This window comes from Delphinus delphis, chromosome 17 (genome assembly GCF_949987515.2).
Source record: "Delphinus delphis chromosome 17, mDelDel1.2, whole genome shotgun sequence".
NCBI classification, from domain to species: Eukaryota; Metazoa; Chordata; class Mammalia; order Artiodactyla; family Delphinidae; genus Delphinus; species Delphinus delphis.
In genome coordinates, this window is record NC_082699.1 from 39,374,838 (window position 1) to 39,393,375 (window position 18,538).

General features: G+C 39.0%; 1 protein-coding gene across 7 annotated transcripts in view; it reads left to right on the plus strand.

The window, feature by feature from the left end:
* ESRP1 (epithelial splicing regulatory protein 1) overlaps positions 1-18,538 on the plus strand; it is a 57,212-nt gene that overhangs the window by 27,691 nt on the left and 10,983 nt on the right. For 5 of the 7 annotated variants that reach the window (XM_059994918.1, XM_059994916.1, XM_059994917.1 and 2 more), the window contains one exon: positions 2,480-2,648. In XM_059994918.1, coding sequence (XP_059850901.1) covers positions 2,480-2,648 — 169 coding nt within the window. The remainder of the gene's footprint in view (positions 1-2,479; positions 2,649-18,538) is intronic. The other 2 variants (XM_059994913.1, XM_059994914.1) reach the window with 1 other exon arrangement.

Below are 18,538 nucleotides of genomic sequence, written 5' to 3' on the forward strand. Positions count from 1 at the left end.
GTGCTTAATATCAAGCCATGCTGTTGCTCATTGGCACCTGGGTGCACGCCATCTGGAATCCTGTTTGAGAGGAATAAGCCCTTTAGTCGGGAGACCAAGTTCTGGTTTGTGACTAAGGAACATTTGGGGATCTGATGTTTAAAACTTGAATTTTCTGACCAAGTTTTCACTTTTGAGTAAGACATACCTTGTTAGGAAGCATGCTGGGTATGTTTAAAGAAAGTAGCACTTGGAATACAGTCCAAAGATAACCGAGAAAGTAAACTGGATTATGTGCTTGATTCCAATAAAGTGGGGAACGTTAAGACATCACTTTCTAGTAAAGAGGGATCTACACCAATAAACCTATTTGATAAAGTAGTATTCCTAGGACATTCAGTAGGGCTTAATCCTTTATTTGCCTTGGAATGCCTAACTGCTAATGTTCCATTTATCTGCTGCTTGCTATTGGTGGATATCTAAGAGTTGATCATTAATGAGTATCAAGGTTTAAAAATTCATGATTGGGCTTAAGTGGATATCTTAATGTAATCTTAGTTGGAGGTTTCCTGTCCATAAACCACTGATAATATCAGTAACTTTTACAATTTCCCGTACTGATAATCTGTCAAGCATTATGAGATAAGGGAATTTCTCCATCATGTATAACCCAAATTCTTTTGCTGTGATATCCTTTCACTCCTCTCTTCCTGGTGGAAAAGTCGTCATTACAGACTTTGTAAGATTTTTACTTCTTCCCTTTTCCCCCTCACAAGCCCTAAAATAATAATAATTTCCCTGGCAGTCCAGTGGTTAAGACTCTGCACTTCCACTGCAGGGGCCACGGTTTCAGTCCCTCTTTGGGGAAGTAAGATCCCGCATGCTGCACAGTGCGTGGCCAAAAAAAAAAAAAAAAAAAATTTTTTTTAATCTAAATGCATTTTTACATAAAATATATTTCCATATCTTTTAATACTTTCTAAAAATTTTATTTAAAATTTGGCCATTTGTCAATTTAGTGGAAGAGTTCACTCATTAAAAAATCAGAATTCTAATTTATACATGCTAATATGCTTGTTCTACTGGACTTTTTTTTACCTGCCAACTCGCTTTAGGTGACAATCTCTTTATGACTTAGGTGCCTCGGTTTGCTCTGTTTGTCCTTTTTGTGGACTCTTTTAGGCCAGGGATCATAATTTTAAAATTACCTACATTAGGTATCTACCATGTAGCAATTTTTGATGGGTATGAAGGAGGTACCCAAAAACTGAATATGAAATCAATATGTTGGTCTTGGGTTTTTTTGTTTGTTTGTCTGTTTTTGGGTTTTTTTGGCCGTGCCGCACAGCTTTCAGGACCTCAGTTCCCTGACAGGCGTTGAACCTGGGCCATAGCAGTGAAAGCCCTGGAATCCTAACCACCAGGCCACCAGGGAATTCCCAGGTCTTGGGTTTATGTACCCATATTCAGCTGACTCACTCATCTCCATAGACATATAAAAGCTCGTAAGAAGAGCAAAAGACAGTAGAGATTTTCCTGTGAAAATTATCCAGTGGGCTTGAGCTATTTGCAACATCTATTAGGTGGTTCTAGGTTTGAAAATTAAAGTCAGGAATTCCAAATTCAGTCAACCTCTCAGTTATCTCTTCTGTTGGGTGCAGATGGCTTGGAGAGTTGTGTTCATCCTACACATTAAAGCTAGTGACCAGCAAGTGGTCTGACTTAAGTGAGTTACTGGGCCTTGAAGATGTTGCATAACCAGAAGACAAAGGAATTCCATCCTTTCTACTTTCTATTTAATCTGAATCAACTGACTCTCAGGAAGACTTGCACATATATTTCTTCAGGGTTATCTCCCAGATTGGATTTTTTTATTTTTTAGACTGGTCTGAAGATGTAGATTAGCGTCAAAAACCCATCTTCCGGGTTGCCTTGAAGTGTACATGATCCAGAGTTAATCTACTCCTTTTGGGTCAGTTTACTCTGGCACAATCTATGCTTTGGCATAATACATGGTCCTGGTGAATAGTGTTTTGTCATAACTGTCTTCGTGTTGTCGTATAGAGTAGATAACAATATGAACTAGCAGCCTAGTGCTCAAAGGGGGAAAAAACCCAGCTTTTGGTCTGAAGTTACACTAAATGTCAGTCTGTCCCATGTTTCTTTCCTCAAAGAGTTACTTTGTGGTAACTGGCACTTAGGAGTGGGGGGAAAAAAATCATGTGTCATGAAATGGTTGCGAAGACTTGAAAGTCCACTTGATACTGGTTTTTCCAAATTTCAGAATAAGAACCGTTCTTTAGGTTGACGGCGTGTGTGAGATTTGAGATTGCTTCTAGGTGTTATCTATATAACCAAAAGGAAGATGCTTGGGATGGTATACAGAACTGGTCTCTTTCTTTCGAATGTATATATGGAACAGCGACCTTGTAGCTTTAGTGCTAGCAGATGTGTCAACTACTACAAATATATCTCAAGGTCTCTCTCTTTGCTTATTTAGGCCTGTCTCCTCCCTCCTACACATTTCCAGCTCCTGCAGCAGTTATTCCTCCTGAAGCTGCCATTTATCAGCCCTCTGTGCTCTTGAATCCACGAGCACTGCAGCCCTCCACAGCATACTACCCAGCAGGCACCCAGCTCTTCATGAACTACACAGCGTACTATCCCAGGTAAGGCTCTGATGGAAGTGGAAATGAGGGACAGAAACAAAGGACTCCTTTAATAGCCGCTGCCTGAGTTCACAAAAGAATGTTGTCTGCCACGTTGAAGGTTAGCATGACCGGCAACGGTTTCTGGTCATATCTCTGACCAAGAAGGTTGTTTCAAGACAAACCAAAATGTTTATTTTTTAACCATCTATTGACAGCATGATATTTTAGGTTACGTGTGTATACAACTTTCCATTTTTCCTTCTATTTTAGGGTTGTTAGTAGCACAGTAATCATTCTAATAGGGTGGCAGTATCATGTGAATGAATTACAAAACGGGAAAATCCATGATGATGACAGTTATATTTTTAAGTACCATGAATTCATGTCAACCCAAAATAAATAAAAACTGTTGTTTTAAATTTTATAGGGCTTGTATTCTTTCCTCTCTAAATCTTTACTAACAAGTCCAGAATGAGATTATTCAGTACTTTATTAGAATCAACATATTTTAAATCTGATTATTTTTAGTTGTCCTCAATTTCTTGGAGGCAACAGGATATAATGGAGAGAAATTTGTCAGTCTGGAAATTGGGAGACCCGAGTTTTGGTCTCATCTGTTCTTCTACCTGAGGCAATTCACTTGACCTTTCTGGTTGTTACAAAATGATGAGGTCAGCCACGCTTTTGGAGTCCCTCCCAGGTCTGATTGCCTGTGATTCTAACTTGTATATATAATAACCTCTCATTCTCAATTTTCTTTTCAAAAAAAAAAAAAATTTTTTTTTTTAAAGTCTTTGTTTGGACTTCCCTGGCGGTCCATTGATTAGGACGCCGCACCTCCACTGGAGGGGGCCCAGGTTCGATCCCTGGTTGGGGAAGATCCCACATGCTGCAAAGCCAAAAAAAAAGTCTTTGTTTAGCTACTAACCAGTTCACTTTATTAAAATAAAATTTTACTTTGGCACAAGCAATATTGCTCAAAAACTTTTTAAAGTATACCAGGCCTTGTTTTTTCCTTCTCAAGCTATTTAAAATGTATGTTTTGAGTACATCCACCAATGTGTATGTGAGGTTTTTGATAAGTGGCCTGGAACTTACCTATCTGATCTCTGTGTGGTTTTTTTGGTTTGTTTATTTGTTTTTTTGGCCTTGCTTCGTGACTTGCAGGATCTTAATTCCCCGACCAGGGATCGAACCCAGGCTCCCTGCAGTGGAGGTGCGGGGTCCTAACCACTGGACCGCCAGGGGATTCCCTGTCACACTGTATTTTTTATTCTCTCTCCATCTGCAGTTTCCCAATAGGGAGCAAGAACTTTGGAATCTTGGTAGCAGTGAAGCTGGTAGCCACTATTAATTAAATTTGTTTAATTTTTTTAGAAATTTTAAAAACATGCATTAATGCTATTGAAAATATTCTTTTTGTTTGTTTTGTTTTGTTTTTTGAAAATGTTCTTTATTCTCCTGGGGAAGAAGAATAGGGAGAAAGCCATGATAACCATCAGCTGGCCATCTTTTGAAAGCTTGAAAAAGGTCTCAGAAGCATGAGTAATTGTTAATTGTTCATGGTTGAGTAGCGTCAGACACCCAGCCCAATCCCAATCTGTCACCTTCTCTAGACCCTGTGACAGTCACTTGCTGGTAGTGGCTCTGGTTATAAGAAAGATCTCTGTCTTCTTGTCTGACACCATCAGAATGTCAGGAGTGGAATGCGTTGTGCCACTGGATGCCTGGTGCAATTTCTTGTGCCTATAATACACTTGCAGAGTATCCAATTCCACCATTGCCTTGCTATCTGGGCACTGTTAAAAGAAGGAATCTCTTAGAAAGAGTTTTCCATCACAGTGAGATGGGAACTTGAGTCTTGAATTGAAGCCCCAAAGGCAAGCGGAACTGACATTTCTGGCTTAATAGCTCCTGTAATTTTGGGTCCCTGCTTATATGTTAATTTTTTTCTACTAGTGGGTTTTTTTTTTTCTACTAGTGGTTTTAAAGTTTGTAATGTCCTCATTATTAAGTCTAAGAGGATAGAAGTAGTGAGTAAAAGTAGACTCCCATTCTACACAACACCAAGTCCAAAAGTAACCACGGCTATCAGTTTGATAACATACACGTATCTGTGTGCTTGTAATAATGTGGCGTACTAACATACTGCCCACTGTTTTGTTTTGTCTGTTTGTTTGTTTTAACTTGCCAGTATGTCATTGACTTCTTCCCTAAGGAATATCTGTATATTTACCTCACTCTTGTAACTTCCATATGATATCCCAAGAATGAAAATATATCATAATTTAACAATTCCTTTATTTTTATAGACATTTAATTTTATTTTTCTGTTAAACAAACTCGTATTGATCTTTAAATACTTCTATTTCTGTAGAACAATTTCACAGGAGTGGGATTTTTAAATCAAAAGTCATGTATGTTATATTTAAATTAATATTTCCAAATAACTCCTAGTATGGTTCACTTTCAATTTACATTTCCCTAATTCTAGTGAAATTACTGACACAAAGTGTCCAAACATGGGGATGTGCTGTTAACCATACTTAAAATCTGTAATAATTTAAAAAGCAAATTCCAAAAATGATAAAATATTTTACAGTTTTGGGAGAAAGCCATTAATTTCTAACATCACATGACTGTAAGGCATTTGAGGCTCTGTGATGTAAATGTTTAAGTATATTTTGGCCTATTCTCTGATACGTAGGAAAGTGTGAGATAGCAAACTTTAGGCTAAAACAAGATATTAAATCAGAAGCTCTGGAGTTTGTCTCTTTTTAAATAAAAAAAAAAATAAATTCCCTCCATTTTTTTTTATATTTCATTGAAGTATATTGATTTACAGTATTGTGTTAATTTCTGCTGTACAGCAAAGTGATTCAGTTATATATTCTTTTCCATTATGGTCTATTACACAATATTGTCCCTCCACTTTTTTTTTTTAATTTTTAAAAAATTTTTATTGGGCTTCCCTGGTGGCGCAGTGGTTGAGAGTCCGCCTGCTGATGCAGGGGACACGGGTTCGTGCCCCGGTCCGGGAAGATCCCGCGTGACGCGGAGCGGCTGGGCCCGTGAGCCATGGCCGCTGAGCCTGCGCTTCCGGAGCCTGTGCTCCGCAACAGGAGAGGCCACAGCAGTGAGAGGCCAGAGTACCGCAAAAAAAAAAAAAAAAAAAAAATTTATTGGAGTATAGTTGATTTAAAATGTGTTATCCACTTTTTAAATGAAATATGTCCGTTTGACTTCAGATTATGCAACATGTTCATTACTTTAAAACATCAATATGCTAACATTTTGCAGACTTTTAAAAGTATGCCCCTCAAAAAAAGTAACTGGTTTTACTGTTTTTAACTTTGAATTTATCTGGGCAAACTATAATTTAGTACCTCTGTGTGCGACATACTGGGAATATTAGGGTTAATGAAATATGGACCCTTTCTGGTGTAGAGTAGCTGACAGAGTTCATCCCTGTGCAAAGTCAGTGACTTCAAAGGGCTCCTTCAGCTAGCAGGCATTTGTTCTTATTTTATTTCCTCTAACTTGGTATATTTGGAGATAGAACCTATGACGGGTATTTCATCATAAGGATTTGGGTTACTTGAGGAACATTTAAGGAGAAAACAGTGAACCAGTGAATTGCTTTCTTTTTGTTTATTGTTAAATGAGTTTTTAGCAGTTTAAATGTGTGGCTGTAACAACAGCATCTTGAAGAGCAAGTGAAGTTAAAGCAAGTGGTTCTATTTTCTGATTATGAACATTGGTTTTTCCTTTCACCCCTTGGAAGAAGATTTCGGTTACCCAGTATCCCAGAGCTTAGCCCAGGGTACAAAAGAATTAGAAGGGACTATCTGTTCATGCCCACCCTGCTTATTACTCAGAACTCTGTTTTCACACCTTGTCTCTCCCATTACATAAAGTCCTACCTTTTGTTCTGACCGCTCATTTTTCTTAGAAAAGAATATTCTCTTTTGCATCAAAGCTGTAGCACACGTAAGAAACATGCTGAGTCTTCAAAGAAATGTCGTGTGATTTAAAGAAAGGTGGATTAACGTAAATGTCTTTTGTATATCCGTTGCCTCACCTTTTGTAGGTGAGGCAATAGATATACAAAAGACATTTATGTTAATGTCTTTTATATGTTATAAATAATAACATATCACCTTGAACCAAAAGAGAGGGCAAGGGATGTTTGACATTTTTAATGATTGATGCTTTATTTGCATACCCATGAGAAAGGTTTGGGAGGTGTGCGAGGGGACTTTTATTTTTTCAGATAACCATTACTTGTAAAATCATTCTTTCTACCCAAGCATTGAATACGTATGTTTAGTAATATTGAGGCATTCTGCAATGCTTGGTTTGTTGTGTGGTGTTCTTGTATTCTATTCTGAAATTCTTTGCACCTGAGCCAAAAAGAATACCAAGCCTCTGAGAGATGCATGCATTTCCTATTTTGAACACTTGGCTTTCTTATTCCAGTTTCCTTTTGTTATTGAGATAAGTATAGGTTCATAAGGTTGTAACAAACAGTACAGAGGCATCCCATATACACTTTAACTAGTTTCTCACAGTGGTAACATTTGACAACCAAATGTAAAGTTAAATTTACTTTCTAATTTACTCATTGAAAGCTTTCTTTTTTTTAGTATATATTTTATTTATTTATTTTTGGCTGCATCAGATCTTAGTTGCAGAACGCGGGGCCTTCCTTGATGCATGTGGGATCTTTCGTTGCAGGACAGGCTCCAGAGCACATGGGCTCTGTAGTTTGTGGCATGCAGGCTCTCTCTCTGAGGCGCGGGAGCTCAGTAGTTGTGGCACGTGGGCTTAGCTGCCCCACCGCATGTGGGATCTTAGTTCCCTGACCAGGGATCGAACTTGAATCCCCTGCATTGAAAGGCGGATTCTTTACCACTGGACCACCAGGGAAGTCCCAAAAGCTTTCTGATAGGACTAAGAAAAAGTTCTTGTTTTAAAAAAATTCTTTTTATAACTTAAACATTTAGTGCCACAAATGCAAACTGGAACTCAGCATGCAGTGAAATTATACTAGAACATTGTAACAATGCAATATTAATGCAATATCAGGCAATGTTGTTATAACGGAGAAGCACCAGATAATTTTTGTTGGTGGGAACAACTTTTTTTTTTTAGTTTGAATGACATGGCTAAATGATGTAAGCAGGAACTGCTGTGGGCAATTCAGTCTATACTATCAGTCCCTGAGAATTCAGTGTAGTTTCATGGAATAGTCATTTGTTAGTCTAAAGACCTTATTCATATGATGAGCAGTTCAGGGAATTTAAAATATTCTTAAAATTCTTTTCAGCGTTGTAGAAAATTATCAAGTGCAGTGAAGGTCAAGGAAAAAAATTTTCATTACCCAAAACACTTGATTGATTTCAATGTGTAAGGTTTTTTTCCCTATGGATTTTTTTTTCTTACAAAATGGGGATGGTATTATACATGTTATTTTCAAGCATAACTTTAAAAGAATCTATTACAGAAATTTTCAAACTAACATAATTTGGGAGAATATCTATTACCCAATTTCAACAATATCAATATTTCCCAATCTTGTATCATCTGTTTCCATGCGTACCCTGCTATACCCTTACCCGCAGAACATTTTAAAGCACAAAAACCTAGAGATCATTTCTTTCACTTGTTGCTATTTATGTGCCCAATATATCTTTAAATTAAGCACCTTATTCTTAAGCATTAATGACTTTAGTTAAAGCAGAACTTAACTAAAACACATGTGTCAATGTTGATAAACCTATTTTGCCTCCATTGCCCTATTTAAGCATTCCTTGGTATATCTTTAAGACATTACCTTGAAGTAGGCTAAAAGGAAAAATTGACATTTGTCTATGAATTTTATCTAATAATATAGAGTAATGACTTTTGATTTTCTTTACTGTGTGTTATGTGGTCTTTTAAGCCGCCTTTTTTTTCTTTTTCTTTCGGCTGCTTTGGGCCTTTGTTTCTGCACAGGGGCTACTCTTTGTTGTGGTGTGCGGGCTCCTCATTGCGGTCTTCTCTTGTGGAGCTTGGGCTCTAGACTCACGGGCTTCAGTAGTTGTGGCTTGCTGGCTCTAGAGCGTGGGCTCAGTAGTTGTGGCTCACAGGCTCTAAAGCGCAGGCTCATTAGTTGTGGCGCATGGGCTTAGTTGCTCCGTGGCATGTGGGATCTTCCCGGACCAGGGCTGGAAGCCGTGTCCCCTGCATTGGCAGGCAGATTCTTAACCACTGTGCCACCAGGGAAGTCCCTAAGCTGCCTTTTTTTAAACCAAAAGCAAAATGGCTTTATTAGCAAACATTTTCCATTTAAGTTCAAAATAATCAAATCATAATAACCACGAAGCTAGAATGGGATTGCTTCTGGAGAGGTGCTGATCTGGAGGGGGAGGGGTGTGATGGAGTCATACTGCTGGCTCTGTATTTGTACCTTTCAATGTTGTATGCTATTCCTATTCCAAAAAGACAAAAGCTCATTTAAAAAACAGAACGCCAAAATAGTTTACAAAATAATAACTTCTGTAAATGTGCCTCTCTGGAAATTGTTGTCTTCTGTTACTTCTGTTACAAATGTCCACGGTTAACAGTGTGTTTTGCTTCCTTCTTCATCTAGATTTTTCATCAAAATATTACTCTTAAAAATGTCACTGTTTTCTAAACATGTAAGAAGATCAGTTGTTATCATTTTATACTTTAAATCAAGCAAAAAGATTACTTATAAAATAATTTCTACTTGTGAGGGCAATTCTTGTTTTGAGTAAGCAGTCTGTAACTTTACTATGTATTTGGAGCATATTATGATAACTGTAGTAGGGGGGTTTTTTGTTTGTTTTTGGTAATCTTTGACATAATTAGGGTAAGTTAAGTTTAGTTACCAAACTATGTTGACAGTACCTAAATTTGCTTACAGTTTCAGTGAAATAGATTCTTAGAAGATTTCTTTATTCCTTCCAGAGTGTTTTTATATTTGTTGGTTACTTAAACTTTCTCCAAGGGGTAGATGCACATGCACAGAGCAGCTTGTACAGCCTTTAGGAAGAGCTAACAGACATTGAGAATCCGGATGTGATCATCCGTCCTTCTGCCTCAGTTTTAAACTCAAAAAGAATGTTGAAAAGTCATCCTTCTTGAGATTGTTCATTTCAGATGAACAAGTTAGTTCAGAAATTTCCTACGTGAAAAGTGACTCCATCTTTTGCACTTGCTAGGATTAAAACATTGTTTCTCCAGTCACTTTCCAAAAATATATGGTCTTTGTAACACTAGGGGTGTTAATAACCTTAATACAAAGGCTCGGTGCAGTAATTTTGCAAGAAGTAGAAACCAGATTTCTTTTTGCAAGACTTCTCAGCATGTTTTCTATGTAACTGTGTTGTATGTGTTTTAATTTTCTATGTTTTTTATGTGTTTTTTAATTAATGTGTTTTAGTTTTCTATGTTAATGTCCTCTCATCCAGAGGAGAGAATATAGTCTTCTATTCTTTTCCCTTAACCTCTTTTTCTAATAGGACAGATAATGCTTTGATTCTCTCTCCTCTAGAGAAATATGGCAGGTCCTCAAAATATGAATATTATCGTGCTATGACTACTTCTATTTTGGAATGCTACCTGATAACATCAGTGTTACCAATGTTTAGTAATTTGTAATTATTAGATGAAAGGGTATTATGAGAATTATTTCCGATAGAGTATATATTGTGTTGTTAGACACCCTGGCCTTCAGTATTTTCATATCTTTCCCTGCTCTACAAAGAATTTTCTATGAGTTATTAGGATACATAGAATATTATAAAATTAGATCATGTAAATTAGGATTTGAAAAAATATAAGATAGGAAGAAATATTTGATAGTCTGACAACAGAATCTTAGGCAATTAAATTAATATTGGCATAACAATCATAGGCTCTGAGCAGGAGGAAACTTGAATTACAAAACTCATAATTTCAAAGGAAAGAAAGTCATTAATTCTCAGGGAAATATAGTTTTTCTCTACATTGGGTTTGAAAGTTTTTACCCAAATACGTAGAGAGAACATGGAGTACTGCCATGGAGGAAATCTTCACCACCTTTATAATGTAGTCACTGGTGTGTTCATTCAGTAGTTTCTTTTTCTTTTTTTTTTTATAATATTTTTTTTATTTTTGGCTGCATTGGGTCTTCGTTGCTGCACGCAGGCTTTATCTAGCCGTGGTGAGGGGGGCTACTCTTCGTTGCTGTGCGTGGGCTTCTCATTGCAGTGGCTTCTCTTTGTTGCAGAGCACGGGCTCTAGGCATGCAGGCTTCAGTAGTTGTGGTGCGTGGGCTCCGTAGTTGTGGCGCACGGGCTTAGTTGCTCTGCAGCATGTGGGATCTTCCCGAACCAGGGATCAAACCCGTGTTCCCTGCAATGGCAGGCGGATTCTTAACCACTGCACCACCAGGGAAGTCCTCAGTAATTTCTTAATGCAATCTCAGTGTGACTTGCTGAATGAGTCTCAGCAGTAATGTCTTCATAACTGTGATGCTCTAGCAGTTTTCTGAATATAAACCTTTGGGGAGACCCCTCTTGTGCTATTTACTTTTTCCCTTCATTTCCTCTCAGCTCCCTCCAGTTCTTTGCCCATTCAGGCAACTCCAACAGGGTTTCTTACCCAGCTCAAGTGCAGTCTCCTTGTTAGTTTATGTGATGCGGTACAGTCCCTCCATGCACTGTAGGACCTCGGAGTTCAGGGTTACATTGACTCACTCATTTGGCCCCTAACCCGTTGGGTTCCTTTGTAGTTTTATCAATTTTTGATCCTCTGTAGCTTTTGAGTAGCAGTTACATTATTGTTACCATGTACACCTGAGACTGATAAATACTGACACTTGAGAATCTGAAACCTAAGTAAAGATAAAATGGAGGTAAAAACCCAAAACAATGACTTAAAATGAATGTTAGGATGAGCTACTGGCATAGTCTTGTTTTGATGGACAGCTCTCTTTTTGCTGTTATTTAGGGTGTGGTTAAAAAATTCCTTATCTTTCTCTAAACCACCAGCAAATGCACATAATTTTTACGTTATCCTTATTCTGTGGCGATGGCATAATCCATTTATTCTGTGGTGATGGCCTAATCCATTTATACTTTATACTTTGAAGCTATTCTTTTGTTTAATGTTTCCCTTATAACATACAGCACTCCCTACCATTCCTTAAATTACATGGGATTTGAAAAAGGCTAAGACTTTCTGATAACTGAGTAACTTTCCATGGAAAGCATTAAATATCTCAAACATTGACGGTAAATTGTACTTAACTGAATTGGATTAGTTGAAAAGTTAATTTATTTACTTATTTTTTTAAATAAATAAATTTATTTATTTTTTGCTGCATTGTGTCTTCGTTGCTGCACACGGGCTTTCTCTAGTTGTGGTGAGCAGGGGCTACTCTTTGTTGCTGTGCGCAAGCTTCTCATTGCAGTGGCTTCTCTTGTTGTGGAGCATGGGCTCTAGGCATGTGGGCTTCAGTAGTTGTGGTGCGTGGGCTCAGTGGCTCCGCAGCATGTGGGATCTTCCTGGACCAGGGCTCGAACCCATGTCCTCTGCATTGACAGGAGGATTCCTAACCACTGCACCACCAGGGAAGTCCTAAAAACAGCTTTATTAAGGTAGTTTACATATCATAAAATTAACCTATTTTAAGTATACAATTCAGTGGTTTTTAGTGTATTTACAGAATTGCACGGCTAATTTTAGAACAATTGTGTAAACTAATTTTTAGATAATGTAACAATCTAATTTTAGAGTAACCCATTACCCCCAAAGGAAACCTGGTGTCCATTAGTAGAAACTCCCGTTCACTTCCTTTCTACCCACTTTACTTGCCCCTCCCCCATCCCTAAATAACTATCAATCTATTTTCTGTTTCTATGGATTTGCTTGTTCACATATTTCATATAAATGGAATCATACCATATGTGGTCTTCTGTGACTGGCTTTTTTTTTTTGGTGGCATTGGGTCTTCATTGCTACATGCGGGCTTTCTCTAGTTGTAGCAGGCGGGGGCCGCTCTTTGTTGGGGTGCGCAGGCTTCTCATTGCGGTGTTTTTTCTTTTTGCAGAGCACAGGCTGTAGGTGCACGGGCTTCAGTAGTTGTGGCACGCAGGCCCAGTAGTTGTGGCTCGCGGGCTCTAGAGCGCAGGCTCAGTAGTTATGATGCACGGGCTTAGTTGCTCCGCGGCATGTGGGATCTTCCCGGACCAGCGCTCAAACCCGTGTCCCCTGCATTGGCAGGCGGATCCTTAACCACGGCACCACCAGGGAAGTCCGACATGTGAACTCTTAGTTGCAGCATGTAGGATCTAGTTTCCTGACCAGGGATTGAACCTGGACCCCCTGCATTGGGAGAGCAGAGTTTTAGCCACTGGACCACCAGGGAAGTCCCTGCACATTTTTAAATTGAGTTATTTTTCTTACTCTTTTTTAGTTGTAACATTTCTGTATATATTCTAGGTAGGAGAGCTTATATGACTTACAAATATTTTCTCCCCATCTGTGGGTTGTCTTTTCATTTTCTTGGAGTCCTTTAAAGCACAAAAGTTTTAAGTTTTGATGCAGTCCAGCTTATCTATTTCTTCTTTTCTCACTTATACTTTTGTTGTCAGATATAATGCAAGGTCATGAAAATGTATTACTACATATTCTTTTTTTTTTTTTTTTTTGCGGTACGCGGGCCTCTCACTGTTGTGGCCTCTCCCGTTGGGGAGCACAGGCTCCAGATGCGCAGGCTCAGCGGCCATGGCTCACGGGCCCAGCCGCTTCGTGGCACATGGGATTTTCCCAGACCAGGGCACGAACCCGTGTCCCCCGCATCGGCAGGTGGACTCTCAACCACTGCGCCACCAGGGAAGCCCACTACATATTCTTTTAAGAGTTGTGTAGTGTTAGCTCTTACACTTAGGTATATTATCATTTTGAATTAATTTTTTATATGGAGTGAGGTAGAGGTCTAAATTCATCCTTTTGCATGTGGATATTTCATTGTTCCAGCAACATTTACTGAAAAGACTTCTTTCCTCATCAAATTATCCTGGAACCCTCATCAGAAATCAATTGACCAGGGAATTCCCTGGCTGTCCAGTGATTGGGACACCACGTTTTCACTGTCACGGGCCTGAGTTTGATCCCTGGTCGGGGAACTGGGATCACATGGGCTGTGCAGCGTGGCCAAAAAAAAAAAAAATCAATTGACCATAAATGTAAGGGTTTATTTCTCACCTCTCAAATTCTATTCTATTGATCATTGCCTACCCTTATGGGAGTACCACACCATCTTGACTACTGTAGCTTTAGAGTAAGTTTTGCATTTAGGAAATGTAAGTCTTCCTACTTCGTTCTTTTTTAAGAAAGTTTGGCTATTCTGGGTCATTTGTATTTCCATATATGTTTTAGCTTCAGTTTGTCATTTTCTGCAAAAAAGCCAGTTGGAATTTTGATAGCTATTGCATCAAATCTGTACAATTTAGAGATAGTATTGCCATTCTAACAAAATTAAATCTTCTGTTTATGAACATGGGCTGTCTTTCCATTTATTTAGATCTTTTATTTTCTAACAGTGTTTCATAGTTTTTAGTGTACAAGTCTTGCTCTTCCTTTGTCAAATTTTTTTCCTAAATATTTTGTTCTTTTTGATGCTATTGTGAATGGAATTGATTTCCTAATTTCCATTTTGGATTGTTCATTGTAGTGTATAAAAATGTAGTTAATTTATTTTATGCATTGATCTTATATCTTTTAACCTTGCCAAACTGGCTTATTCTAGTAATAATTCAGCAAACTGTATTCGATTTTCTACGTATAAGTTTGCCTTCTCTCTATACTACCATTTTTACTCCGTAAGTTACTTTATTTCTTGCTGTTTTTTATTTCAATAATCTGAAAGACCTGGAATTTAGGTTGAAAGAAAATTCTTATTCTCATGCCCTGTCAGGTAGATACAGATTATTTAATTTTTCTTAAGATATGTTGTCTACAGCAGATAATGCTAGTGCAAAGAATAAAGATGTGAATCCCAATTGTATTGTGTTTTGGCTTCATTGGAATAGGTGCTACCCTACAGATGCTGAACATAATTGTCATTTATAGCCTTAAATTTCTAGTTAGATAACTTTTATTTTATCTTGGTTGTATTTTGAAGGTATTGGGTTGGCCAAAAAGTTCCTTTGGTTTTTAAGTGAAAATAAAAGACATATTTTTCATTTTCACCAAGACCTTTATTGAACAACGTATTCACCATTTTGTTCCACTACCTTCTGCCATTTTTCAGGCAACTTCATAATTCCATCTTCCCAAAAGTTTTTATCTTTTTGAGCAAAGAACTGTTCCGGGTGCCTTTTACAGTCTTCCAGGGAATTGAAATTCTTTCCATTAAGAGAGTTTTGTAAAGACCGAAATAAATGGAAATCTGAAGGTGCAATGTCTGGTGAATACAGCAGATGAATCAGAGCCTTCCAGCCAAGCTGTAACAATTTTTGCCTGGTCATCAAAGAAACATGCGGTCTTGTGTTATCCTGATGAAAAATTATGCATTTTCTGTTGACTAATTCCGGACACTTTTCGTTGGGTGCTGCTTTCAGTTGGTCTAATTGGGAGCAGTACTTATTGGAATTAATCATTTGGTCTTCCAGAAGGAGCTCATAATAGAGGACTCCCTTCCAATCCCACCATATACACACATCACCTTCTTTGGTTGAAGACTGGCCTTTGGTGTGGTTGCCCCACGATCGCTTCCATTCCACATTATTGTACAGTATCCACTTTTTATCACCTGTCACAAATTTGTTTTAAAAATGGAACGTTTTCGGGCTTCCCTGGTGGCGCAGTGGCTGAGAGTCTGCCTGCCGATGCAGGGGACACGGGTTCGTGCCCCGGTCCGGGAAGATCCCACATGCTGCGGAGCGGCTGGGCCGGTGAGCCATGGCCGCTGAGCCTGCGCGTCCGGAGCCTGTTCTCTGCGGCGGGAGGGGCCAGAGCAGTGAGAGGCCTGCGTACCGCAAAAAAAAAAAAAAAAAAAAAAAAAAAGGAACGTTTCAGTAGAGAATTGCATGCACAAATATGGTCGAGAAAGTTTTTATCGCTTAACTTAATGTGGAACCCAAACATTAAAGCAATTAACATAACCAAGCTGGTGCAAATGATTTTCAGCAGTTGATTTGGATATTTTGAGTATGTCGGCTGTCTCCTGCGTGGTGTAACATTGATTTTTCTCCATTAATGTCTCGATTTGATCACTATCAACTTCAACTGGTCTTACCCGACCTTGGAGCATCACCCAGCTCGAAATCTCCAGCACGAAACTTCACAAACCACTTTTGACACGTTTGATCAGTCACAGCACCTTCTCCGTACACTGCACAAATGGTTTTTTGCATTTCAGTTGCGTTTTACCTTTCTTGAAATAAGAAAGCATAATATGCCGGAAATGTTGCTTTTTTTCTCCCATCTTCAATATTAAAATAGCTACACAAAAATCACCAATTTTGATAAGTTTTTTTTTTTATGCATGCTGATATGACAGCTGTCACAATGCAATCTAACAAAATTGTTTCAAATGAAGTTAAGACAACTAAGTGCTACTAGGGCCATCTTACGGAAAAAAACAAGTGAACTCTTTGGCCAACCCAATACGAGATACATAGATTTAATTTATAAGAGATCTTTAACCAGAGGCATAGAATATGCCAGGTCAGAGTCATAGAAGTAAGTTGTATACTATGGAAATGATCTGATTTTCATATCCAGTGTGGAAAGTCTGAGTAACTCAGCAAAATACACAGAAGTCTTGATAGTCTTTGAGTATTAGTGTTAGTATCTATCAGGCATTTGACATAAGCAAATATGGTCTTTGAATGAATGGTGCTTGTATAGGGAAATACTGAACTAGAAGTTGAGAAATCTGGGTAGTTCTTCAGTTTTGTGAAGAGCTAACTGGTTGTGTGACCTTTGGGAAATTATTTAACTCTTAGTTTCCATTTCCATCTCTGTAAAAATGAGGAGGTGTGGCTAAATGATGGCTAAAGTCCTTCTCAGGCCTAAAGTTCAGCATTCCCTCTCTTTGCTCTGACAGTTACACACAGATTGACTCTTGATCTCTAAAGAGACTCTCCTCGGAGAGTTGTAAAAATCTCGCTAAGTGACTCTAATATGCAGACAAGTTGAGAATCACTGTTTTAGTAACTTAAGTTATGGGCAGCTTGATGTCAAGTAATATTTTTTCAGGCTCCCATATTTTAGAAATGAAATGGAAGAATGATTATGGAAATAGCAAGAGTGAGAATAATAATAGAACAAGAAATTACTGTATTTTATGGTTTGTGGAGTAATTTGATATGTTAAATCATTGAAGCTATAGAACAATTATGTGAAACTAGGAAGTGTAATCCCCATTTAACAAATGATAAAATTGGAATTCAGAGACATTAAGTGACTTGCTCAAGGTTACTGTGCTACTAAAATGGAGTCTGAGGGGCCTCCCTGGTGGCGCAGTGGTTGAGAGTCCGCCTGCCGATGCAGGGGACACGTGTTTGTGCCCCGGTCCGGGAAGATCCCACATGCTGCGGAGCGGCTGGGCCCGTGAGCCATGGTCGCTGGGCCTGCGCGTCTGAAGCCTGTGCTCCGCAACGGGAGAGGCCACAACAGAGGCCCGCGTACCGCAAAAAAAAAAAAAAAAAAAAATTTGCATAAAATGGAGTCTGGGACTGGATTCACCATCTGGTATCATTCCTATTAACCCATCAGTTAGGATTATGTAGGATAGATAATCTCAAAGATTTTTAGTCCCTTCCATTATGTGTTTACTTGTCTTTGAAATGGGATAATTACTTACTTAGAATGATTTATAAGAGTTAATAATCTAAAGCTGTGGGTCTTTATTGCTCTTTAAGCTAATGACTACTTAAAAAAATTTTTTTCCCTGTGTGTGTGTGTGTGTGTGTGTGTATATATTTTTTTTTTTTTTTTTTTTTTTTTGCGGTATGCGGGTCTCTCACTGTTGTGGCCTCTCCTGTTGTGGAGCACAGGCTCACCGGCCATGGCTCACGGGCCCAGCTGCTCCGCAGCACGTGGCATCTTCCCGGACAGGGGCACGAACCTGTGTCCCCCTGCATCGGCAGGCGGACTCTCAACCACTGCGCCACCAGGGAAGCCCATATTTTTAAATATGGGTATCTAGCAACTAACTGTGGTGGCAAACAGATTGGGTAAGGGACAGGGTGAAACTAATTTCATAATACAGTAATTAGTTGAGTTACCACATAAAGAATGCTTAGGGGGATTTCCCTAGTGGTCCAGTGGTTAAGACTCTGTGCTCCCGGGCTTCCCTGGTGGCGCAGTGCTTGAGAGTCCGCCTGCCGATGCAGGGGACACGGGTTCGTGTCCCGGTCCGGGAAGATCCCACGTGCCGCGGAGCAGCTGGGCCCATGAGCCATGGCCGCTGAGCCTGTGCGTCCGGAGCCTGTGCTCCGCAACGGGAGAGACCACAATAGTGAGAGGCCCGCAAGAGTCTGTGCTCCCAATGCAGGGGGCCCAGGTTCGATCCCTGGTCAGGGAACTAGGTCCCGCCTACCACAACTAAAGATCCTGCACGTGGCAACGAAGATCCTGAGTGCCACAACTAAGAGCCAGTGTGGCCAAATAAATAAACATTTTTTTAAAAAAAGAAGAAGAATGATTAGGTATTCATGTGGCTTTTGTTCCTTGGAGGTAATTGCCCCCGATACACAAAGAGGACCCATCATCAATTTCCCCTCGTGTTAATGGTGGTTGATGTAGTTTGTTATGCATCCCTTGCAATTTACTTGTTCCTTTCCACCCCCCACACATTTTTTTTTCAGTCAGGTTGGAAACAATAACTCATGGGTGCTATAGTA